Source organism: Varanus komodoensis, unplaced genomic scaffold, assembly GCF_004798865.1.
Source record: "Varanus komodoensis strain SLA01 unplaced genomic scaffold, ASM479886v1 scaffold53, whole genome shotgun sequence".
NCBI lineage: Eukaryota > Metazoa > Chordata > Lepidosauria > Squamata > Varanidae > Varanus > Varanus komodoensis.
In genome coordinates, this window is record NW_025336126.1 from 2,212,164 (window position 1) to 2,236,711 (window position 24,548).

At 48.9% G+C, this 24,548-nt stretch overlaps 1 protein-coding gene across 2 annotated transcripts; it reads right to left on the bottom strand.

Annotated features, from left to right (window-relative positions):
• Positions 1–5,196: 5,196 nt before the first annotated feature.
• RASIP1 (Ras interacting protein 1) lies at positions 5,197–24,548 on the bottom strand. Of its 2 annotated transcripts, XM_044448114.1 has the most exons (12): positions 24,438–24,548; positions 19,395–19,546; positions 17,979–18,559; positions 15,491–15,861; positions 14,480–15,127; positions 13,396–13,433; positions 11,462–11,613; positions 10,673–10,788; positions 10,332–10,572; positions 8,094–8,266; positions 6,588–6,735; positions 5,197–5,779 (listed from the first exon to the last, which is right to left on the bottom strand). In XM_044448114.1, exons 2-12 carry the CDS (start codon positions 19,526–19,528, stop codon positions 5,580–5,582), a joined length of 2,802 nt encoding a protein of 933 aa, XP_044304049.1. In that variant the 5' UTR covers positions 19,529–19,546; positions 24,438–24,548; the 3' UTR covers positions 5,197–5,579. The 2 variants fall into 2 exon arrangements, with proteins under 2 accessions (XP_044304049.1, XP_044304048.1); XM_044448113.1 differs by lacking the exon at positions 24,438–24,548 and having other exon boundaries at positions 19,395–19,726.

The following is a 24,548-nucleotide window of genomic DNA, read 5'->3' on the forward strand; positions in this document are numbered from 1 at the left end:
CTGCCCAGGTGAGAACAGCAGCGGCGGGACGGCCAAGCGCGGGGAGGCGGCTGGGCCGAGGGCTCTGCCCCCCGCCTGGGGGTCCGACGCCACCGCGCCCCCCTCCGCGGCCCCGGGCAGCTGGGCTGTCCCTGCGCCTCCCGGGCCATGCCCCTCCCCGCGAGTGCCAGCTGCCGCGACACCCGACACCCGGAACGCGCTGCTGGCTCGGCAGGACAGTCCCCGCCGGCCCCCAATCCTCCTCGGCCGCGCCAAAGACGCCGTTGCCCCGCCTCCGTGGGCAGCCCTGGCTGGCTCCCCGGCGGACCTGCCCGCCTGAAGGGGGCTCTGCCTGGATACCCTCCAGCCCCGCTTGGCCACCCGTGAAAGTGGATCGCACGGCTTTCCCAGGGGACCGGGCTCTCCTGGCTGCAAGACCCCTTCTTATTCTGACCAGCCCCTCCTTCGCTCAAAGCCCAGAAGGCCGGCTTCCATCCTCCTTCCCGCAAGGAACCTGGGAGTCCTGCTCCCACGCCCTTCCCAACCTTGGCCCGCAGTGTCCCTGGGGTCGCCTGCTGGATCCCATCTTCTCGCAGCATTGCTTTCCTGAACCGGGACATGGCAGGGTCCAGCAGATGAGAAGGTGGCAGCCAAGGCTTTTGGCTGTTTTTTATTAAAATTCTATTCTGTCCTCTCTTAAGGGACTCAGGAAGGAGTCATGGCTCCAGTTTCCCCAGAACACGCTTCCAGACCCACCCAAAGAGAGCCAGGTGTCCCTTTCTCCACCATTTCTACCCCACAATCCTTTCCAAGAACCAAGGAGTTCTGACTTTCTTTGAAGGCCTTTTCTAAGCTGCTTGGAGCAAGGTTAGGTGTTGCCCACAATACATGCAAGGCCTGCTTTGTGAGATCCACAATTCTTTTGAGCAGGAATGTACAGGTAACCAAGGGGCTAATATGTTATTACAGCAAAACTCATTTAATATTTAATTGCATTATTTGTTACTGGAATTGAGGTGCTTCCAAATGGAGGACTCTCATTTGTACTGTTTGAAAAGCATTCTGCAATTCTGGTTTTTTCCTCTCCTTAAGCAGATCTAGTTAGTGTGGTAAGAAAAGAGATGAAAGAAGCGGTGGGAAAACACAAGTATGATGACATCTGGGTCCTGTGTAAAATTCCATGGATGAGGTTGGCTGATTGCACAATCAAAACCTTGCCAGGAGCAAGCCAAGAAATTTTCTGAATGTGTTAGTTAGTGCTCAAGGAACTGATTTTAGAAAGCCACTGGTTTTCTTTGGTCAACTTTCAGGCTGAAAGGGTTTGGAATGTATTACACGATGTAAACTGGACAACATGTTCCTCGTTATTGGATCATTCAACATAGAACCAAAAAGCAAATGTTACTGGTGTGTGATACACTTAACCGTTTACTGTTTGCATATTGCAAAATACAAACTACATAAAGGCGTTGGGCATTTGCCTCCCTGATCTGAAAAGCAGTCCTTGGAGAAATGTGCACGGTTTGTGAGTCTGGACTTGGTGCTGGGGTCAGGTGGGACTGGAGCGGAAAGTGGAGGGGGCACAGGGCCCACCCAAGGGATTTTGTGGCCCAGAGCAGGAAATGACCTCCACATGCAGAGTGCATATTATGCAAGGCCACTGAGGCAAAATGACCCGCCATCCTTTCCCTGCTCCCTGGCAGTAGAAATAAACCATTTATAAATAAAAAAAGGAGCATTTGCCACCTTTTCATGACCCCCTTCCCAAAGGCACTGTCCAGTTGGAATGGAAGGCTCTGAAACTTCTCTTTTCCTCTCCCCATCTGGTTACCAACGGAGGAACAGAGCGTTCTTGCCAGAGGTATGGAGCGATCACTTTCAGAGGGCCTTCCGTTACTCCCTCTATTTTTGCTCCTCACTCCCAGTTTTTCCTCTTTGCGTCACCTGCTTTTCCTCTAGGCTCCCCGCTGAACAAACTTAGGGTGGCAGCCACATGAAATTACACGATCGGCCACTTGTGGCTGTTGGTCCACACATGGCCAAACCCTGCTTTAGTTACTTGGATGGTGCTAAGAGGATGAATTGCTGGCACCCCCCCCCGCCCCATCCCATTGCAGTGAAGGGGCTAGAAGAGGCCTCCTTGCAAAAGGATGGCTTGGCTGTGGGCGACTGGGGCTCCCCGCTGTAGCAGGCGTGTGCTTCAGTGTGGAAAGTGGAAGAGGGAAGCAAACACGGGGAGGGGAGTAGAGGTAAATTGTTCAGGTATTCAGTGTGGCACAGGTAGGGGAAGAGGGGCTTGTGATGCAGAGGCAGAAAACCGCGACACAAAAGTGCCGCCTGCTTGTTGGGGCCAAGCCCATCGCTTGCAAACAGCTGGGCCTGCCTTTATGCGCACAGGGAAGCAGCAGTGTCCCCGCAGTTGGAAGCACTTTCTGCTGCAATGTCATCCGGATATTTTAGGGATGGCTGCATGAGCTGTCAGTAGCCAGTGAGGCACATGAACTCTCTGCGCACACTCAAAGGCAACCAGTCCTTCAAAGAGTGAACCCAGTGCCTTCGTGTCAACAGAAATGGAGCCACTGAGAGACAAGAAGGAGGTATTACTGTCTTTGAACAAATCCTCCAAAAAGAGGGGGCGAACACCCTCAAACCCTGCCCAAACAATGGTTACCAGAAGCCATGGAAAGTTGGCTGTCAGGTGGAAAAGACAAGCTTAGAAGTGAGCCAGCTGGAAGGGAAGAAACTGAATTGTGTTTCCTGAGACTGAAACGTTTATAATATCTTGAAAGAAGGCATTGAGGGCTGGAACTTTAAGGATATGCAGCAGCTTTCTCAGTCGGGCATAGGTTATACTCCAACTCCCTTAATTCTCCTGGACGGACTGACACATCTGGAGAGTACCAGGTGGAGAAGGCAGCCATATTGTGCCATGTTGTTGTGGGATCTACTTGTGTCTCTTTGTTTCTTCACAGGTAGCAGTCAGGAAAAGAAGACATGGGTTAGGGTCATTATGAGACAGGGAGAGAAGTGATCTGATGTGATTATTCCAGGTAGACTCAATGCAACCATTGTCCTTGTGTCTCTCTGTGCAGACTTCAGATCAAAGCAGGGGGCTGCCCCATGCCATACTTGCGAAGACCCAGAGTGAGCGAGGTAGGTGCTCACTGGGTCCCCTTTGCCCTTTCCCAGCGGCTGCTGTCGGGCCACAGGGAGTGTTTCTTCACACAACAGGTGTCACCTGTTGCCAGCCGTCCAGGCCCGCGCTGGATTTCACTGACGCGGCGGATCAGGTTCTGACCAGGGTATTTAAAGTCAGACACGCTCCCTGCCCTGCCCCCTGCTTTGGGCCCTGCCCCCGTGGCACCACCCTCGACCCACCTTCCCCTGGATCCCCACCAGCTTTCCGATGTCAGCAAAAGGTTGCATGTGTGGATGGGATGTGAGCCCAAACTTCTGTCGGTTTGTATGCGCTCGGCAGAGAAAGCGAGGCAGCCCGCTGCTGCGACTGGATGAGCAAGACTGCCCCCTCTTGGGCGTAGATGGAAACAACACATGCCCTTCACAGCAATGGAGCAGCACACATTTGCGTGAGGCAAAGTGGGAGAAACAGAATGACTGTGTAACACAAGAAGCTTGTGGATGTGAGGAAGGAAAGAGATAATTGTGTGTGACAGAAGGTCATATCTCATCATGCACTTCGTTCTCGCATCCGTGGATGCCCGAGTAAAAAATGCATGTTGATAGCAAGAGTGTGCTTACACGAAGTGCTGCTTTTCTCCTTAAAGCTGATGCTCACCGAATGCCTCCCTTTTCCCACTCACTGCCTGTGTGCATTGTCAAGAGAAAAGTGAGTGATTTACACAAGCAGGTGCCCCTTGAGCAGTGACGCAGTACGTTGGAATTTTGTCCTCTGGTTATCCATAACTTGACAGACACAAAACTCATGTGCATGCTGGGGACAATTGTGTGGCCAGTGAATGATGGGTGAGAAAGCTGGAGGTCTGGAGTGAGACTTGTCTCACAGCGCATGAAACACAGCTGGCCTTATTGGTGATAACTCATAGTCAGTGAGGTATGGAGTAGCAACGTGAGAAATCTAGTCTTCAATCTGCCATGAAGTTCACTGGGTGATTTCAGGAAGTCCCAGCCTAACCTACCTCACCAGGTTGTTGTGAGGATAAAAATGGAGTGGAGGAGAACTTTCACAAGAGGAAAAAGGTGGGATATAAATGCAGTATAATAACAGGAGTTCAGAAGAGTACACAGTTCTAATGTAGGAAGCCCCGGATTCAATCTTTTTTGGTTGTTCTACTTAAAAGAATCTTATGTCCCAGGGCCAGAAATATCTCTGGCTGAAGACACTGGGCACCAGCTAATATGCAGAGTTCACTGGCTTTCAGGCGCCTTTGCCTTGAATCAAAGCAGGCATTCTTCTTCCATGTGAGAGGGGAGTTTGTGCAGCATACGTGATGCAGAATGAGCAGATTGTCTCTGCACGAGGATGTGTCTGACATTCTGAGGACTGTGCGACGTCCCCATTTCTCCGGGGATTGGGGGAATATGCGGAGTGGGGCCCGTGGCCACATTTGGCAGGGGGATGGTGTGGGATCAGGGTCTCATGAGCCTGAGCTAAAACTCCCACTTGTGTAGGCTGAATGAACTCTGCTCTTTTGCTTGCCCTTGTGCCCCCGCCACCCCCGGAGAGGTCTCAGGTGAATGGTTCTGGATTTTCACACCTTGGCTGCAATATCCTTCGTCTCTTCCAAAACCAGGCTCTTCGTATGGTTCCTTTTGCTGGGAGTGCCACAGTGTGTGTGTGTGTGTGTGTGTGTAAGGGGATGGGATGAGCTCATAGGTCTTTCCCAGGCTCAGATTTCAGAAATTAATTCCAGAAGCAGCCGTAGGCCTGACACTGTGGACAAAGATAGCACTTGTGGTCTGGGACAATGGAAAAGAGGCACGTCCCAGAGACAGCTAGGCCTGTATTGAAGACACCAAAGAACCCCACGCCCTGGCTTCCAACCTCTGTATATCTGACACACACACTTTTTCTCACATGCACTCACACTTAAAAGGAGATCGATATATCCTACTGAGGATGCTGCAGCCAGAATTCTTGTTCTTGCCCCTCCCCAACCACTTCCTACAGCCCCACCTTCTGCCCTTGGGAGGGTGTCCATACAGGAAATTCCACCTCACATCAACATACTTGTCTAGTTTTCTTTGTCACAATTAATAATTTTATTACGGAGGAGGAATACATAGTTGGCTAGAAACAGTTACGATCTAAGGCCAAACGGAACTGCAGTGTTTCGAGATGGGAAGAATTTATGATTTCTCTCAAATTTCCAACTTGGTTCTTGAGAAGACCAGTGCCTGGCACCAGAGAGCATGGGTACAAAGAGGCAACAGCAGCCAAGGGGCCTTGGACGGAATGCTGGGTCTTTTGTGGCCTTGGATGGAATGATGGGTCTTTGACCTTTCAGGACAATCCTGGATTCTGCCTTTTCCAAAGATCGCCACCCTCCACTGAGGGTTGTTCTTACAGGAGCTTCCTGAGGACTGTGATTCTTCTTCAACACCAGCATGTACCCCACTTCTCACTGGCTGGGATCCAGCCCATATGCTGCCCTCTGGTTGGCTGGGAGAGACTCACGCTCCAGCTCCCAGAGGAAGCGGCGCAGGCGGACCAGTTGGCGGTGGAGGGAGTCATCTGACACAGGCTCCGAGAGACGCAAGCAGAACCCATCACATGGCAGAATCAGGGGTGGGTGCTCGGTGAAACTCTCAAATATGTCACCTGGAACAGAATTAGACATTTTTTTAAAAAGAGGCTCTGACATACAAGCCATTCTCGAGACGGTGCCCAGAGTCTGTCTTGAATATTTCTGTACCCAGGCGAGTTTTTTTTTTTTTTTAAACCTGAAGTCTAATTTCTCAATTTTTTAAACAAAACACTGGAATTTCTCAGCTTGTATTCCACACTTTTCCCCAGTGCTAAAGGAAGCACAAGATATCAAATATGTTCATGTCCTATTTCACATGTCTTGGGGCAGAGCAGGGGCATCTCTCAGTTATTTTGCACCCTGTCCTTCTAAACTTAATTGCCATGCAGAAGATGATGGGAAGGAGAGTGTTGCACCAGGTAGAAAGGAGAGAGTTAAATCTTCCTTACTGCACTCTCCCTAGAAAGTGCCCTCTGCATGACAATTAAGCTGAGGAGAAATATGCCCTGGTACCAAAGGAAATGCAGGGCTCAGTGGAATAGGTCTGGGGCTCTGGGATATTCATTCCAGGCTTGTGCCCCAGGGGCCACATCTAACAATGCTTTACAAACCCAGAGGGAAATACAGGTCAGCACAGGATGAGTAGCTACCTAGCTACCATGCACGTATGCAGTGATGAAAAGAGAAAGCGTTGCTTGGTGAATTTCTGCCTGCCAAGTGGCTATAGCTTCCATACAGCTGGAAGTGCCTGATCTTCTGGTGCACCGCCCAGAAAGCTTCAGCTGCAGGTGGTACAGAAATGCAGTATAGTTATAAATATTGGGCAGAGATGTCAGACGGTGATTAGCAGTCAAGTGACAGCAAAGGAGTCTCTCCACTTACTGTGTGCAATCTCGTCTCTTTCCTTTTCCGACGGGTCCCAGCACTCGGGGGGGACACGGCCTGGTCCCAGCTGGTAATTCCTGAGCACGTGCTGCAGCTGGGCTGGTGACAGGGCAGGATAGTCATCTCTCAGGCGGGACCAGGGTGTCTGTGTGCGGGCAGAACAAACCAGAAGAGTGCTTAGCAAGAGCTGCTGGCAGGCAAGCCCCCCTGATCACAACATACATGATGGACATCGCTAACCAGCTACTCTTCCAAATGTTTGTCAAAGGGCTCGAAACTAGGATCATCACCCACTTTTTAAAAAGCATTGCTGACGGCTCCTATGATGCTATTTGATTAGCTAATTTTTAAAATGTGAAATTCCTTTGGAATAAAACAATCGTTTCGAAAGAAAGGGGTATGCTTCTTTGCTGATGGTAACAGGCAGCAACTGTAAAGGAAAAAACTGGGTGACTTTGGGCCATTCATACATTCTCAGCCCAACCTGCCTCACAAGGTTGCTGTTGGGAGCATAAGAACATCAGCAAAGCCACACTGGGTCAGACCGAAGGTCCATCCAGTCCAGCATTCCATATGCACAGTGGCAAACCAGCTGCCCACAGGGTCGTTCAAGCGGGATGGGCGCAAAGCCCCCACCTGCCCAAGCTCCTCCGCAACTGGTGGATGTGGGCATGGGGGGGGGGATTATGGAAGCAGCAAATAAATGTGTTCCTTGATCAATCAGGTGTATTTTCTTTGCTCATCAAGAGGTTTTTCTGAACTGATCCAACTGATCAATCAATCAATCTGAGCCAAAATGGGCAAGAAGGGCACCTAACTCATACCCTCCTGGCCGCAGGGCCCAACCTCTCACTTACTAGGCATTTCCCCAGCCAAATCAACTTAAACTCAGACATGATATATCACAAGCAGATGCAGTGGAGGAATTAAATCAATTAAGATGGATCATAGAAACAAACTGTAGCCTGCTATTTGCATGAATTTAGAATGTTTGCACGACTTTTGTATCTTTGTATGAATTTACTTTGCTTCTTGCAGAGATGGAGAAGGACAAAGAGCTATGCTGGTACATACACACACACAAAGATACATGGCTACACATATCCAATCTCTGAAATTTTATCATTGTGCATACTGTTTTGAGTTTGTCTTCACTACCATTAAAAGGAAAGCTGAGATTTTCCGAGCTCAGCAGCAAAATTGGTGCTTAATGAATCACAAGAACACACAGCTGTCTCCATTAAGGCACAGGAGAGGGTAAAAATGTTATGAATGTGGTATTCTCTCGTAGGTTCTCTTCCAAAGGAAACAAACGTTTTAAAGACAGCCCTGAGCTGCGCACTTTGAGAGGAAGGGCGGAGTGAACGATGCTCCCCTCCTCTGTCCTTTCCGCCAGCTGTCTCCAGATCAAAGCTGACATTTTTTTATGTGGAAAACTTTCCCTTGAGCTGCTGCCTCTCTCCTGAAGCCCAGCAAGGGAGAAAGAAAGGCCTGATGGTTCACCTGCAGCAAACTGCTTTTCGGCAAGCAGAGCAGGTTGGCTGTGGTGCTGAGCTTGCGGAAGAATTCGGTGGCGATGTCCCCGAGGCCCACCCCCTGTAGCCAGTCCAACACCAGGTCCAGGTTCGTTCGGATCTGCACTGCCTTGGCCCATTGGAACAGGGACTGAGACCCACCTGGGGAAAATGGAGGAAAGGGGCTTGAGAATTATGTCTGGCCAAGAACTCTTGAGTGCAACCTTCCCTACAAATCACTCAGGCTTGACACCACCCACTCTGCAAATGCTGAAGGAGGCAGCTGCCCCACAGGCCGGCCGGCTGATTTCCTGTCCTGCTTGGGGGCAGCCCTGAACTCTGGGACAGGCAGGAAACAGCCGGCTTCCACCAGACACCAGAAGAGAAAATAGGAGGAAACCAGAGAGGGAGGGCTGAGAGGGGGCTGATTCTTTTCCCTGCTTAGCAGAAAAGCACAGAACTTGAGAGGGTTCTAGTTCTCCCCATGCCCTATTTTGTGCACCCAGCCAAAAGAGGCTCTTGCTTCTGGTAGTGTCTATGAATGCCTCCTCCCCTGCTTTTTATTCTGCATTATCAAAATGCATCTCATAAATGACACCCTGCATCCCAAGAAGTCCCTGGGGGCCAAATTGCAGTGGTGGACAAGGGTGAAGGCAAAACAGGGTAGGAATGCAAGGCAGGACTAAAATACTTCCATTTCTAGGACAGTTCAGGCTGACATTCTTAATCACAGTAACTAAGCCTTAGGAGAGGCATTTTAATCTTTTAGAATGGGGGGGGGTGTGAAGGGGGGATATGGAAAAGCTGAGAAACCATCAAATGACCACAGGTTGGAGAAAACAAATTGGGGCCAAGGGAAGGGGCATAGCCATCTGGAAAGCATGGAAGGAAAGATTTGGGCCTGGCAGAAAAAGTGACAAAGAGTTCAGGCCTATGCATGTTCAGATATTAAAAATTCCTACCTCTCCCAGCACTCCCCAGACAGCCATGCAATTTCTGCAGGCAATTCTCAGAATTTTTAACCTCTAAAGAAAGTGCACGTATATCACACAGAACTGAAACACCTTGGGCTACTTCAAATAATAAAACTATAAAACCCTGAAACTTGGAATCTTTTTTCTGCTGAGTTATTTGGATGTTCTCCAGTTTTGACCATGGGGCTCTAGCACATCAAATCCTCACAACTCCTTTTTCATTATAGCTAGACTCTTTTCCCCACCCACTTCCCCACCACCTCGCCAAAGCCCTCATCTTTTCCTTCTGGTTTCCATAAATCCTTTGCCCCTTCAGAAGCCCGAAGATCACTTGTTGAACAAGTGCTTCTATTTTGCTGCCCCCTTCTGTCTGAAAGTTACACCATCTCCAAAACAGGGCTGACCCAGCCCAACCATTAGGCAGAAAGGGGCAGCTGCCATGGGTGGCAGGTGCACTGGGAGACAGTGGCAAAGGCCTCCAGGCTCTGCCTCATGATCTCTCCAGCTGTTCCCAACTGTGGAAGGACAGAGCTGTGAACACAACACAGCCTGTCTCAGGCCCTCTAAACGAGCCTTCCGCTTCAGAAGAGATGCCACATCTCTTTCAAAAACTACTTTTCATGTGAAGACTTATTTCTGACACCCAACTGCATAACAGCAGTCCTTCCCCTATTTAGCCTTCTCTCTATAGCCCTTGGAGTGGCCATATCTCCTCTTTTATGGAAGACCATCCTCTGCTTGAAGGGCTGCTCTGTCCGGTTCCAGTTTAAAGTGAAAGAACCTTCAGAATGGTTGTTCATCCACAGTTTGCATCACTATTTCAGTTATAGTAATTATTTCTACATTTGTGTTCATAAATACAGAATAGCTTATTTAAAACTTATGCAAAATGGTGTCCTCTTCCTCAGCGGTAAGTGGCCATCCTCCCCTTCCTCTGGTGCTTCACCTATGGCCATTGGTCATACTGGCTGGGCTTAGTCCAGTTCCTCTGGCACGGTTGCACAACGCTGCTCCCAGGGCTGGCCCAAGACCAAGATGGCTTCCCTGCTCTCATTCCATGCAGAGGAGCCAGCCACCCTCGCAGTTCAATCTGACATACACGGTTGGTGGTGGGATGGTGCCCACTCCTCATCTGAGGGCAGCAGGCTAGTTCAGGATGCTCAGGCCAGGCCACACAACACATAACTTTGTCCCCTCGCCTCAATTTCCCCCTACTTCCATCCCAAGAAGCCAGAGGATTATTCTATGCCTACCTCTTTCCATGAGGGTGTTAAAGAGTGAAGCATTGGAGAAGAAGAAAAGGTATCCAAAGGTCTGTGAAACAAGGTCAGGATGTAGGCCACAGTCGCGGGTGAGCTCCAGCGTCGCCTGGTAGATGGCAAGGGTCCCACGGATTCCCTCGGGCATACGACTGAGCTCTGGCACATGGGAGAGGTCAGCTGTGGCTGTGAATGGGTTACTGTCGAGCAAGGCGGGAAGGGCCGAGTAGAGAGTCTGCCAGGAAAGGAAGGATTAGAAATGCAAAGGGAAGGGCAGTGGGTGGGAAGGGAGGAAGAGCTGGACCAGGCTGTGGCTTCAGGAAATGTTCACTCACCTTGGTGAGGTAGTATACAGACTGCTGGAACGTGGACATGATAACTTCATCCAAGACAACCATGGCCTCATCACACGTCTCCAGGTCACTGGAGAGCAATGGACTGTGGGAAACTCCTGAAGGGGATGGAAGTGAAAGTCTGAAGGCATAACTTCTCTACAGACCACCTAACTAGTTGCACAATCATTTGCTCTCCCAGAGGAACCCTGGGAGCTGTAGGTCAGAGCATCTCTTTTGGAACATTCTCAGAATTATCTTCAAGCGACAATTCCCAGATTCCTTAAGGAGTAACTTAGCAACAGGATACAGCAGGGGTGAGCAAAAAGTACTTTTTTCAGTAGTCTGAGCTTCAGTTCCCAACATTCCTGACCTTTGGCCATGCTGGAAGAGGCTTCTGGGAGCTGAAGTCCTAAACACTGGGAGGTCTACCTTCTGTCCAACTCCTGGTATAAAGCAGTCAGATGTGTGGGACTGCAACTCCCAACAGCCACACTGACTTGGAATGGTGATAGTTGCAGTCCAACACGTCTAGAGAGCACCAGGTCAGGGAAGCCTGGTACAAAGCCCCATAATATGCCTGTTGTATATAAGCCATAAGCTTCCTTGTTCCCTTGGCCTTTCCAAAGAACTCAGGAGTCCTGGACCCTCACCACCCAGCTCCTTAACACTAGTGAGCCTCCAGAACCTATCTCAGAAAAGCAAGGGGTCCTGTCTTCTTGGCTATCTATTCTGGTCTCTTCTTAGGAAAACCTCCTTTGGCCCCTACAGACTAAAAGATGTTGGCCTCACCCTCCAAGTCCAGGTCTTTTTCAATGTCCAGAACTCTCTTCTGCACCAGGTTGAGCAGCTCCATTGAGTTGGCCATCCAGAGCATAAGGGGGCGCAAGTCAGCGGCCACTTCCTCCACGCCAAGATTTCCTGATTCGCCTTTGTCTTGCTGGCTGCAAAGGTTAGCAGATAGAGCTGGGGCGATCAGTGCTGAGTGAAGCGGGGGCTCTCACCTGCCACCAAGAAGCAGCTGATTCCTGGCTGGGGTGTTCAAACAACAGCTGGCCTGGATAGTTTGAATTCGAGCCATTCCACTGTTTTTCAGGGTTCACGTGGAGTTCATAGCTTTTCTTGAAGTTTGTGAACTTTGCTTCCAAAGGACATAGGAGTATGGTTTCCTCTGCTTAGTTCCTTTTTCACTTACAGTTTGCCTTCCACGATTGCAATTTTGCTAGTACCAAGCTTTAAGGATGTTCTAATGTATAATTTGGCAAACAATGACTTTGCCTCAGGATATTTTTATGGGCCTTTCTGGACAATTGAATTACAATGTCGCCAATGTGCAGTTGTTATGTTACCCATTTTTGCAGCCAGCCCCAACAACCATCCCACAAAACAGAATTTCTGCTGCAGAGAAGCTGTGTTCACTCTTGAGCTACATCTGAACCGCAGGCCAATTATCTCCCAGTGGTTGTGTTTCCCCCTCTCAAGCCTGCAACATACACGTGCCCCAATCTTCTCCAACCTGGTGCCCTCCAGTTGTGCTGGACTGCAACACCCATCATTCTCAGCCAGCACGGCAACTGTGTGTTTCACCTCCTGCTCCTCTCTACTCAGATCTTTCTGCGTGAGGATTTCTTCCCCCTGAAATCAAATGCTCTCCTCTCCCCATCAATACATCTGCTTTTACAAATCAGGGTGACCATGGGAGACCAGGTGCTTTAAAAACACACATACTAACTAGAGCATATATAAACTAGCATATGCAAAACTGTGCTTTGTTTGTTTGTTTGTTCTGTGGTCCTGAGCCTCCAACCATTTTGGTACCTAGCACCACTGCTGGTAGCCTACAGCCATCAATTACACCTGGTAACCATGAACAGTCTAGCATGAATTGGTATAACCCCCTTCGAAAGCCCTTTCGGCTAGTGGTCCTCACATCTTGCTACAGCTCATTCCCGTGACTATGTGCTCCAAGAAGATGTTCCCTAGAAATGGCAGAGGACATACATTTATTTGCCTGAAGGCAGTAATCTCCCCTAACCCTTATTTCACAGGTGGAGGAAGGGACGCACTTTATAATGCACCTTTTATACCAGCCTTCCCCAAACCGATGTCTTCCAGATGCATCAGGCTGCAGCTCTGTGTTGTGGAAGGCAGTTTTGTGCCAAGGATTGTTACCAAATGCTACCCACTCATTATTACAGAAGTTGATTAAGAACATTAAGGAGAGTACTACCAGATCAGACCAACGCCTGTGGAGTCTGGCACCCTGTCTTCCAAAGTAGCGCTCCTGATGCCTCTGGAAAGCCCATGTGCCGGCCACGAGGGCAATCAATACTCGCACTCCCCAGCCAGAGGCATGCGGCCCCAGACAGATATGGATCAACCAGTGATGCTGGGGCAGCAGGACTGGCACTGCCATGTGGCAGAAGCTGGGAGGCGACAGCAAGGTGTCACAGGGTGACTGTGGACTGCCCTGTACCTTCTGGGCTGGCTTGCAGACTTCAGGTGTAGTGGGGGAGGCTGCCCCATTGCCAGCGTTGAAGAAAGATTCAACTGCCAGTCCGGCCGGCTTTCATGCCCGGAAGGGGAAAGGGTGCCATCTTGTCCTTTGCTTCAGACAGCAGCATGCCTTGGGCAGGCCCTGAACAAGCACCACCCCAAGACACACTGATTTGCAGAGCACCACCCACTAGCAGACAAGTACAAAACAAACTTCGGCTCTTACTCACTTTTCTGGCTGCCGATCCCCAATTTCTTTTATTTTCTCCTAGAAGGAAGGATGTGAAGAAAATAAAATTAATTATGGTGGACATTTCTACCTTATTTCAAAGAGCTCACATAGGAAGCTTCTTTCGTATGCAGATACTGGTTGGGTCTGAATCTGCTTAACTGTGGAGGTGGAACTAGTTCAGTTGCCATTGGAAAGGGATAAAGACTAGAATTTTGCTTCTTAAAAAAACCTTAGTCATGATATTTTTAAGTCACCCTACAGTAAAACAATAATGGTGCTGCACAAGAAAATAATTTTAGAAATCAGTATAAACAAGGCATGGATTGGAATGCATTGAGGTTAAGCATATAGCTGTATACATTTTTCTATACACATATATGTAGTTGTGTATTATAGAAACCCAAACTGTATTTTCAGAATAATGAGTACAAATTAAGTAAATTTCTGTTCAGGTTTTTTAAAGACGGTAGGTAAGAGAGAGCAAGCAAGGAGGCAGAAAAGCATGGAGAAGTTTCCAAGTCTTATCCACTACCAGAAGGACTAACATCTTGCTACTGCTGCAGCTTCTTTTTTTAATAAAAGCAAAGGTACCGGGTTTCATTCCATGGTTGACTATCAAATCTATATTGCAGACATACAGGAAGACCCAAAAAGTAGCACCAAAAGGGAATGGGAGTTGTTCTAAAGGAAAGATATAAAACCTCCTGTCTGGCAGACCAGATCTAGGCTGTCAGAAATCCCAGACCATCCTTCTAGAATTCCACACCTCCTTCCTCTCCCTCCATCTCTTCCCTGCCCCACGATCATTTGATGGTTTCATGGCTCTTGTGCATTTTTCCCATTCGAAAAGGTTGAAATGTTTCTCCTAAGCCTTAGTTGCTGGCATTAAAAGTGTTAAGTTAGAATAGGCTGCCCTGGATGGGGTAGGTAAATCTGCTGTCCCAGACTGCAGCCCCTAAGAGCTTCCCTGAAACTAAATCTGGCCCCGGGCTCAAAGAGGTTCAACGCTGCAGTCCTAAGAGAAGTGAAGGGCCCCAGCGTGGGGTGAAAACACACAAGCCGAGCTGTATGACAATCATTACCCAAACAGCCTCCTTGACCAGCTGAGCGATCCTGGCTATCAACCTGGGCAGTTGTCCTGGCTCCAGTTCCCGGGCTGCGTGCTCCAGACAGAGGCCAAAGAGGAAGGCTGGGCCTAGCCTGCACCCAGGCACTTCCTGCAGCCTTATAATTTCGGCCAGGAGTGCCTCCTGCTCCTGGGGCCGGTAGCGCAGCTGGGGCTCTCGGCTCTTGAGGTAGGCCCGGAACGCCTCCTGCCGCTCCTGCAGGGACCGGCCGCATGCCTGGCACGCCAAGGCCCCCACCAATCCTGGGGACACCCATGCCTTGGGCAGCCAGGCTGGTGGGGCAGCTGCAGATCGCGGGTCCTTGTACATGAAGAGGAAGTGCTGCCCCATCCCCAGCAAGTCTCCGGGCGCCAGCTCCACCTGGCGATGCAGAGGAGCGCCGTTGTGGGTGATGGCTGCTCCCCGGAAAGGCCGCACCATGGCGGAGCCCCGCGGCTGGCTGGGATCAGCGGGGGGCACTGAAGACACGACGCAGCAGTGGCGCGGCAGGATGTCTGGGGCACTCAGGAACGTGTCCACGTAGTTGGATTGGTCTGGGGCCGGGCGGCGTTCTGGGCGTCCGAAAATGTGCCGACGTCGGGTCATGACATGGATCACAAACTCCTGTGGAGAGCGGGGAGAGGGGAGCGATGCAGTGAGTAACGGCAGATGTCCCTGAGCCCTACAATGAGCGGCGACAAGGTGTGGGGAGCCTGCAACCACTCCCGCATCAGCAGGCACAGATGCGGTGGCACGGCAACTCTGACGCTCCCTGAGACCTGTCCGTTTTCTCAGGCCTGGGAGGGGAATGGCAACAGCCAGCTGGCCATTGCAGGAAAAATGGTGGTCACTAACAAGGCTGGCCCAAGGCATTTTGCTGCCAACAGAGTAAGACAAATCGACAGCCACGCAGTGTTATCATGCGAATGATGCAGAGCCCCCTGTGGGTGGACCACCCTGGCCTTCTGGGTGGAAAGGTGGCCCTACCTGTTTTTCATTGTAGCCCAACAGCTGTAGGAAATACGGGTGCTCCGTCGGCGGCTGTATGAGACACTGCGTGAGCTGCTCCAAGTTAGCCCCATCCACGGCCGCATCTTCAGAGGCTGGCGAGGCTGACATGCCCTCGGCCTCCTCTCCTGCCTTGAGTCGTGGCTCCTCAGCTGAGCCCCCTTCTGCTGGCTCCCCCACCGCCATGCTGAGCACACCTTTGCGTTCCCTGCGGCGTTTCATGCTGAGATTCATGTCACTGATGCTGCGGCGGAGGGAGAGGTTGTCCGCCCTCTCCTTGGGGGCTGTGTGTCCCCCCGAGGCAGCCCGCAAGCGGCGGGATTGCTGCCGGTGGGTCTGGGAGTTGATACCTGCCCATGAGAGAAAGAGAGGAAGCGCTGAAAGACAAAGCCAACCAGGGAAGGAGGTGTGGAATTTCCATGCTCTAAGTCCCTTGCCTTGCAAAACAATGGAATATGCTAGGAAATTGTTTAATTTATATCACGTAAGAGTCTTGTGGTGCCTCAGAGAGCATTCTGGCACGAGCTTTCATAGGCACGGCCTCCTTCATTGCATGCATAAGTGGAGCATATCCACAAAAGCTTACACAACAATACATTAGTTAATCCTAAGATTCCAAAAGGCTGTTTGTACAAAATCAAGAACATATCAAATTAAATATACAAGTAAAATACTTCTCACAGTACAGTGCCTACCACCATCAGGACCAATGATACATGTTACAAATTAAAAAAAAAAACTTATTCAAAGTTTTAGGACATCCCCCCTCCCCGCTTCCAAAACTGTAGTGATTCTTTTGATGGCTCAAATCCTTTTTGGTTGTATTTTTAATCGAAAATTAATTTTACTTTTTTTAAAAGCTCTTTGGTTTTTTTTCAGCAACAGACTAACACAGCTACCCCTCTATTAATGTTTATAATAAAATCTTCCTCTGAGGAGCAGTGTTTTGGTATGGCAAAGGCCTGGAAGGAAAGGAATAATGAGAAGTATCTAATCCAACTTTCTCCAATTTGGTGTCCTTCAGAAGTGTTGGGATATTATTTTAATGAACCCTGAGCATTGGTCATGCAAGCTGATGGGAGTTGTAGTCCAGAATACCTGCAGCGCAGCAGATTCAGGAAGACTGATCCAAACTGTTTTGCTGCATTAGGCAAGCATTCATTTCACCTCACCTCTCCTTCCATTCCCCATTGTACACAAAGGGTGAGAATTGTTTGCTCTTCATGGAGTTACTTATCGCAGATCTTTTTCTCCCTCTTTTTTATACAAGTGAATGGAGCAAAGGAAAGAAATGAGGGAAGGCGGGGTGGGGGGGGCTACATTAGTCTGAAGCCCATATAATTTGGTTACTCCATCAAAGAGCAGGCTCTGAACAACAGAGAACAACTTGCAGCCCTTGGAATTTCTGATGATCAGCTCCCAATATTCCCTACCAGTAGCTATGTTGGTCAGGGTTGACATAGGCCAAAACATTTGGAGAGCCCGACATCGCCCATCCCTGTTATATGGCATCGTGGTCTAAGCTGGCCAGGCTGTGGATACTTCTGTAACTGGGAGCAGCAGTTGCACCAGCATTTTAAAGATAAAGAAAACTTACTTGGCTATTGTGTTCAGCTGAGCTGAGGCTATTCTGGAAAACATTGCCTGCTGCACAATTGTGGCATATAATAGAATGTTTTCTTGTAACTTAACAGCTCTACAGCACTTTAAAGATTCCTTTCACTGAATCTGCCCAGGGAAACTGGATGAAAGATCCACAGGAAGAATGTTAACCCACCACCCCTTCAAGGTAAAATCTGTTTGCCAATCTGGGCTGCTTCTGTAGGTGGAAGAAGCAGTTTCACCTCAGGTGGCAGAACGTCTGAGGACAGCCCTGAAGATTGGCATTGTTTTTCTCCAACCACAGCCAGACTAGCTTCCCAGGAAGCCCTGAAAGAGCTATCCCTAATCTTTGCTCCTCAGCCTCCAGTGCAAAGATGCACTGTCTTGACACACAAGGAATTTCCATGTTTTGTTCTCTTAGGTGAATTGCTAAGGTAGGCCTGTCCTCCCATAGCTTGGACCTGGAACCTGGGAGATCTGTGTTCTAGTCCCCACTCAGCCACAGAACTCACTGGTTGAGCCTGGGCCAGTCATGGACTCTCAGCCCACCTACCTTACAGGGCTGTTGTTATGGGGATAAAATGGCCACCTTGGGTTCCTCACGAAAGGAAAGAAGGGGGGCTATAAATGCATAATAAAGGTAATCTCAAATATCCTGATGTTTAAAGTATTTTGTTCCCACCGTCTTTGTATTTGGCCATGCCCTGTTTTGCCTTCAGTCTCATCCATCTCTGGGATGTGCCCCCAAGACTGAACTTGGCCCTCGGGCAGAAAGAGTTCCAACACCCTTGCTAGGCAAGACAGCTAGGCCTAGCGCTGTGAGTACCAGGAAGAACTCCCCCCACCATCTCAAACGGCCACTCACCCGCTCCCTCATCCTCATCTTCTGCCATCCTCTCTACATCACATCGCCGGCGGATCTCAAAACGGCGGGTGCAGCCAGTCTTGGGCTTCCACACATCTTGCAGCACGAGGGGCCGTTCAGAATCGCCCACCGCCCGGAGGTACTGGGCCCTCCAGGAACCATCTGTGCTGTGATTGACGCTCCCGACGACATCGCACAGCACGTAGGCTTCCTGGGCATTGGGCTGCGCTATGCCATAGCGCTCCAGGGCCTCGCGCACCAGCTGCCGGGCAGTGGAGCGCACCGTGGCCAGCACACTCTTGTAATTCGTGCCTGTGGAGATGTCTCCTCCGTAGATTTTCAGGACCCCCGGCACTTCCCCCTGGGACGGGGGCTCAACCCGGCCTTCCGGCAGGGGGTCGATGAGATCGGCTAGTTTCTTCTCACTGGCCCAGCGGCCTCCGCCCCCACTCGTAGGCCCTCCCACTGCGCTTCGCTGGAAGAACGTTGAGAACCTCTTATGTCGGCTGGCCTTGTTCTTGGTGGCTGGGCGCATCTCCACGGGCTCACTGCCACGGCTGGCTGTGTCTGAGGACGTAGACCTGTGGAAAGCAGAAACCAGCTGGAAGGGGCAGCAGTGCTGCTATCAGAAGTGGAACAGGGCAGTGACTGGGCCGGTGGATTTGGACTTGTGAGATGAATAGTCCAAGGTTTACTTTGACCCAGAGTTCATTGGGCATCTTGGAACAAGTTATCACCTCTCAAGTTAACCCAATTTAAGGGGCAAAATGTTTTTGTATCCATAAAAGGAGGTAGGATGATAAACAGTGCTGAGCCAAAATGGAACTACCCTGAAACTTCACCATCCTGTGTGTATGCTGCAAAGTTGGGCAGAGGTATGTTAGTAATTTAAAGGCGCACCCTTTATTCTGATGACATTCCTTGTTTGAAGGACTGTCCAGTCCAGGTCCAGTTTCAGGATAAAGAACCAGAAGAAGCTGGGAGAGGAGAGCCTGCAGAGCCTTGAAGCTGCCCGTCCACAGTCAGCCCCTGGACAGCAGGCTGGGCAAAGCACAAACTCACCCAGCCTTCCATACTATGGTGAGATGTGTTGTACTTCTACTGAAATTGTAATCATAATTTATAAATTTCCATCTAAATATATACCTTGGGATATGTAAGAAAGGAAAAAAATCTTTTTTTGGATGGCAATTCACAAATGGCCACTCCAGCTTATTGAACATACTCAGGTTACAAGAAAGGTCTGATCCTGGGAAAGAAATATGCTGACCGGAAGGAGCTGATGTTCTATGACAGATGTGCTTGATTTTGGCCAGCTGGAACCCATACTTGATGCCAGGCCACCAGCTGGTGAGCTGAATCAAGATTGCTGGCCTGATCCTGACTCTGAAGGATTGTTGTAAGACAAACACTTACTTGACAGACCCCACGCTTGGCCACCTGCGTCCCAGCTTGGCAAAATGCTTTTTTGGAGAGTTGATCCAAAGGCCTACAGGAAAGTGAAGCTTCCCAAACCGGGGACTCCCGTCTTTCCGATCATCCGAGAACATGGTCACAAGGACCTAGAACTTTTGAAAGGCAAGCACAGAGAGAGGGGAGGGGGAAAGGCACAATATGAAAGGTCCATTCTCAATAGGGGCTCTCATCTTCCATCTCTCTGCAGAATTGTCTGCAGCAGTGATGGCGAACCTTTTAGAGACTGAGTGCCCAAACTGCAACCCAAAACCCACTTATTTATTGCAAAGTGCCAACACCACAATAAAACCTGAAAAATGAGGTTTTAGTTTAGGAAAAACAACTCACAGCCAGTACAGGCAAACACACACACACACACACACACACACACACACACACACAGAGGACTTTTTTGTCATAGAATGACCAGAACAGCATTCCAGCACCTTTTTTTGATGGATTTTTCCAATGGAGTGATTTTGAATCACCTGCGGGCTGCTTGTGTGTCCGTGCTGATTCTGAGGGCGCTGCTCGGCTTGGGATGCTGCTCGGCTTGGGATTGGTGTGTGTGGTTGTGTGCTGAGTGCTTACTGCCGGCGGTGACCATTATGTTTATGTGTGTGTAGAGTGACTGGCTACGTGCAAAAGATAAATAAGTTCTTTATTTCAAAAAAAGTTGGTGAATTGAAAATCTTTTTTAGTGTAAAAGTGTGACTCTAAGACATGAGTTCCGGCACCTTTTTTTTTTTTACAAAAAAGCACTGTGTATATATATATCCTTAGCAGCGCACTGACCGGCCATGCGAAAGCATAGAGGAGTTGTGGCTAATGAGTCGTGGCTCGTGACATCATCGCCTGGCGCTGCCACTCCTTTCCGAGCATGAGCATGGCACCTCTGTGTGCTGTTATCAGATGCTTGGCTGCTGGGGCAATGCTGGCGCGACTTGGCTCACATGCCGACAGAGAGGGCTCTGCGTGGCCACTGTGGCACACATGCCATTGGTTCACCACCGCTGCCTTAACCCTACCCTGGTGCACTCCCCTAATCCTAACATAGGGCTAAGGTTCCATTGAAAAGAGGGCGATTTTGAAGAAGACTTCCTTGAGTGGCTTTTTCTGTACAGCTCAACATTTCTGCCCATTCTAAACACATTCCAACCATCAAAATCATGCCAGGACACCTCGTTTTTCTAACCCTATCCTGGTGCACACCCCTAACCCTAATATAGGGTTAAACTTCCATTGGAAATAGGAGGATTTTTGAACAGCCTTCCTTGAGTAGCTTTTTCTGCACTGCTCATCATTTCTGCCCTGCTCGTCATTTCTGCCCATTCTAAACACATTCCAACCATCAAAATCATGCCAGAACACCTCATTTTTGTAACTCTAACCCAGTGATGGTGAACCTTTTAGAGACCAACTGCCTAAACTGCAACCCAAACCCCACTTATTTATCGCAAGGTGTCAACACCGCAATAAAACCTGAAAACTGAGGTTTTAGTTTAGAAAAAACATTCCACAGCCAGTCCAAGCAAACATATATATATATCCTTGGCAGCGCATTGACCAGTCATGCGAAAGCTCGGACAAATTGTGGGTAACGAGCCGCGGCTTGTGACGTCATCGCCTGGTGCTGCTACTCCTTTCCGAGCATGCGCATGGCACCTCTGTGCGCTGTTATCTGATGATCAGCAGCTCGGGTGATGCTGGGGAGACTTGGCTCACGTGCTGACAGACAGGGCTCTATGTGCCCGCTGCGGCACGCATGCCATAGGTTCACCACCCCTCGTCTACAGTGACTTTTGTAGCATTTATGCCAATGGTGGCCAATCTGGTGGTCTTCATATCTGCTACAGTATTAATTCCCATCACCCCAGCCAGCATGCCCCTCAAGGGGAGCCATCATTCAACAACTTGGAGGGCACTAGGTTTAGAACATGACTTTCTTGGTTTTAAAACCCTTATTTTCCAAGCACAAGCTTGTGTAGGACAGGCCAGTGGATGTCCATTTGTCACCTAGGATTCAGCATCCTCCTGACCATTTTTTAAAAGTTTATTTTCTTAACATAAACAGAGAACTAAAGGAAAAAAGTATATGTAAAATAAGGTAAAGTAGAATAAAGTTGCCAAGGGCTTTTAAACGAGGCAGAAGGACTTTGAAGTTGCCCATCTACAATGGGATCTGAACAACAGACTGAGTCAGCACAGAGCTTTCCTGCATCATGGGGAGATCTATTATATTTCTTTTAAAAAGAGCTTCCAATAGCATATCTGTTGTGTTCGCTAACCCAGTACATTGCCCTTTGGCAGCTGCAGCCCACTGGGATTCTGAGTTTGAACTTCTACACACACTTACATGGGAGTAAGTTTCAATGAGCTCAATTCAGCTTAATTTTGAGTAGGCATGGACAAGATTGTACTGTTAATGTTTCTCTTCCTGCAGAGCAGAACAGGGATTTTTCTATGGCCTGCTGGGATTGTGGAACGACCCCATCACTGCTGGAGGAAATCTCCCAGGTTTCTCCTCTTCTTGGACTTTGGCAAACAGACCATAAAGGATTTTCTTGTTCCAGCTGACATTTAACTTAAGGGCTGCTGCATTAAATTGGTGCTACTGTCTGTGCTTTGCATCCTCAACTGCCTTACTTAGGAAGGGGTAAGAATTTCAGTTTAGTTTTGATCATTATGAGAAATTCCTGAGTTGATGTCTGGTTTCACTTTGTCCCAAACTTCAGGTCTAAAACATTCAAATGTGAGTGAAACTGAAACTGACAGACTTGCCCACCCAAGCCCAAGGCTTTGAATGCTTTGTTCTTAGAAGTCTAGCTTTGAATCCCAGTGTATTCAGACATGTTAGCACTGAACTAGGATTGTTACCCTCTTGTTCTGACAGACTCTTTGGCTTTAAGATATGTGGTAGCAGGTTCATCATGGTTCTGTCCATGCAGATAATAGCCATGCATACTGAGTTTGGCTTGTGCAGAGAGGTGGGAATTTCATTTCAGTTTGACTTTTGATAAGAATTTATCAAAATCCACAACATTCATGTGCAGGAGAGAAAGGACTTGAGATTTTAAAAGTTTGAATGCAACAGGAAGCAAAAGAGAAAATTTCACCACCACCAGTATGATGACTATATTTGATTTTAATGTTAATATTTTTGATTGGCTGTTTTAATACAGCTGTGAGCCACTTTGAACACCACATGAGATACATATATAGTGAAATAAAACCTGTGTGTGTGTATGTGTAAAGCGCAAGACAGAAAGCCAGTGTGATGTCACAGTTCTAGTCCGTGCTGTACAATTAAGCTCACTTGATTTTAGGTCAGTCACTGATTTTCAGCCTTACCTACCTCATAAGGCTGCAGTGAAGATAAAATGGAGAGGGAAAGGATCATGTACATGCAGAGTAGAGAAGCTTTTGGGATCATGGGCATTTTGGTTGAGATTATTCTGGGCACCATCACAAAATGGCTGCCATGGGAGGTATGGCAAAAGAAAAGTAACCTGCTCAAAGGGCTGAGTACAAGGTAGAAGTGGGTCCTGAGCTTGAAGACACTCAACCCAGTTTTCAGTACCAATCGAAGCTATTCCACAGCAATCCCGGTTGCTGAAGAAAATGTGTTAATTTTATTTTTAAGTGGGAAGGGTAAGGCACCTTGCCAGGCCCCAAGTGTGCTTGTGCCCACATTGCTTTCTCCTGATGCATATTAAATTAATATCCTGCCTTTATTCCAAGGAGCTTAACATGTGCTACAACTGTCCATATGGCACAGACCACTCTCAGTACCCTGTGCTCTTGAGTCCTGACTCTCAGCTCCCAGTGTTCCTATACATCTATTTTACTTCAGATTCTGTCCTTTCCAAAACTTTCCAGCCCAAACTAATTTCCCAGACAACCAGGACAAAACAGACAATCTTGCTGACTGTCCTTCATGAACCCCAAAGAGTCTAACTTCCTGGAGGAATTCAAGGCCAGAGCAGAGAGGCAGTGACTGCAAGCCCCGTGCTTCCACTCTGCAACCATGAGGAGTGAGTCAGAGGCTCGGAGTCAAACCATTACGTCAACAGGAAAAGACGCGATAAGGAATTCAAGGGTCAGGATAGCTGGAGCCTCACCTCACAAGGCTACCTTCTCAGCAGATCGGCTTTTAGTAGATGGGGCACAATATGAAAGAAACTAGGAATTGAAAACTTTACATTCCTCTCCCCTCCCCTCCCCATACTACTATCATAACTACTTCATCCCTCTTTAAAATACCAGGCCCCCATTCTTTAATTCATCAGATTAGTGGATGTTTGATTCCTTTCCATCTGTTTATAAATCACAGTAGACCTCTGGCAGAGAACCTCAGACTTCTGGCTGCCGACTTCCTTGTTGTGACCTAGGTTGTCCCCAAATATTTGGGTGGCTAAGGGAAAGACTCCAAATGGTGCTCTAGCACACTCACACTCCTCTGGTGTCAGAATAGAGCAAATAATCTACAACACACTGCTGTATAATGGCACCCCCCTCCCCACATCTGCCATTCAAAGTAGAATGGTCACTCTGTCTAACAGTGGAGCTGGAGCTGATCATAAGCCTACATGGACCTGAAGCATTTTTGGCTCCCATTCCTTCCATATTTGGGGCTTCCAGGTCATTACTAGAATAGGCCTTTTCTGGGGAGGCAGTAAGGAAAGGTGAAGGTAGGATGGTGCAAACACTTCATTCTTGGGAATGCACTCTAACAAATAGGTCAGTGCAAGGAGAGGCCAGGAGCCATAATTCCCAGCAGCCCTAATGCCCAGGTTTTCTAAGAGAAAGCTGCAGGTAAATGAGAAGGCAGGATCCTTGGGTTCTTTTTCTGTAGGACAGAGCAGAACAGAAGGGTCCAAACTTCCCCTGCCCTTGGCTGCCACTGTTTTGCCACCTGTTCAGTGGCCTTCCATGGCTTTGATTTTTGCAGACCATCTCTGGGTTTTCCCCGCATATACATAGGCACAGGGTTAGCATGATTACCTGTTCCAGAGGGTGTCCTCGAAGTGCTGCGCTCTCCGTCGTCACCCACTCTCACGCATCCTCCAGGCCAGGCTCCATCTTCTGCCTCGGGAGATGGTGGCCGACGCTTTG

Excerpts from the sequence above, each read along its gene's own strand:
- RASIP1 (XM_044448114.1), bottom strand. The coding sequence starts at position 19,528 with ATGTTCTCGGATGATCGGAAAGACGGGAGTCCCCGGTTTGGGAAGCTT. Across the intron at positions 11,614-13,395 it reads GGGGATCGGCAGCCAGAAAA|CCAGCAAGACAAAGGCGAAT; the intron begins GTGAGTAAGAGC and ends TAACCTTTGCAG. Across the intron at positions 10,789-11,461 it reads AAAAGACCTGGACTTGGAGG|GAGTTTCCCACAGTCCATTG; the intron begins GTGAGGCCAACA and ends CATCCCCTTCAG.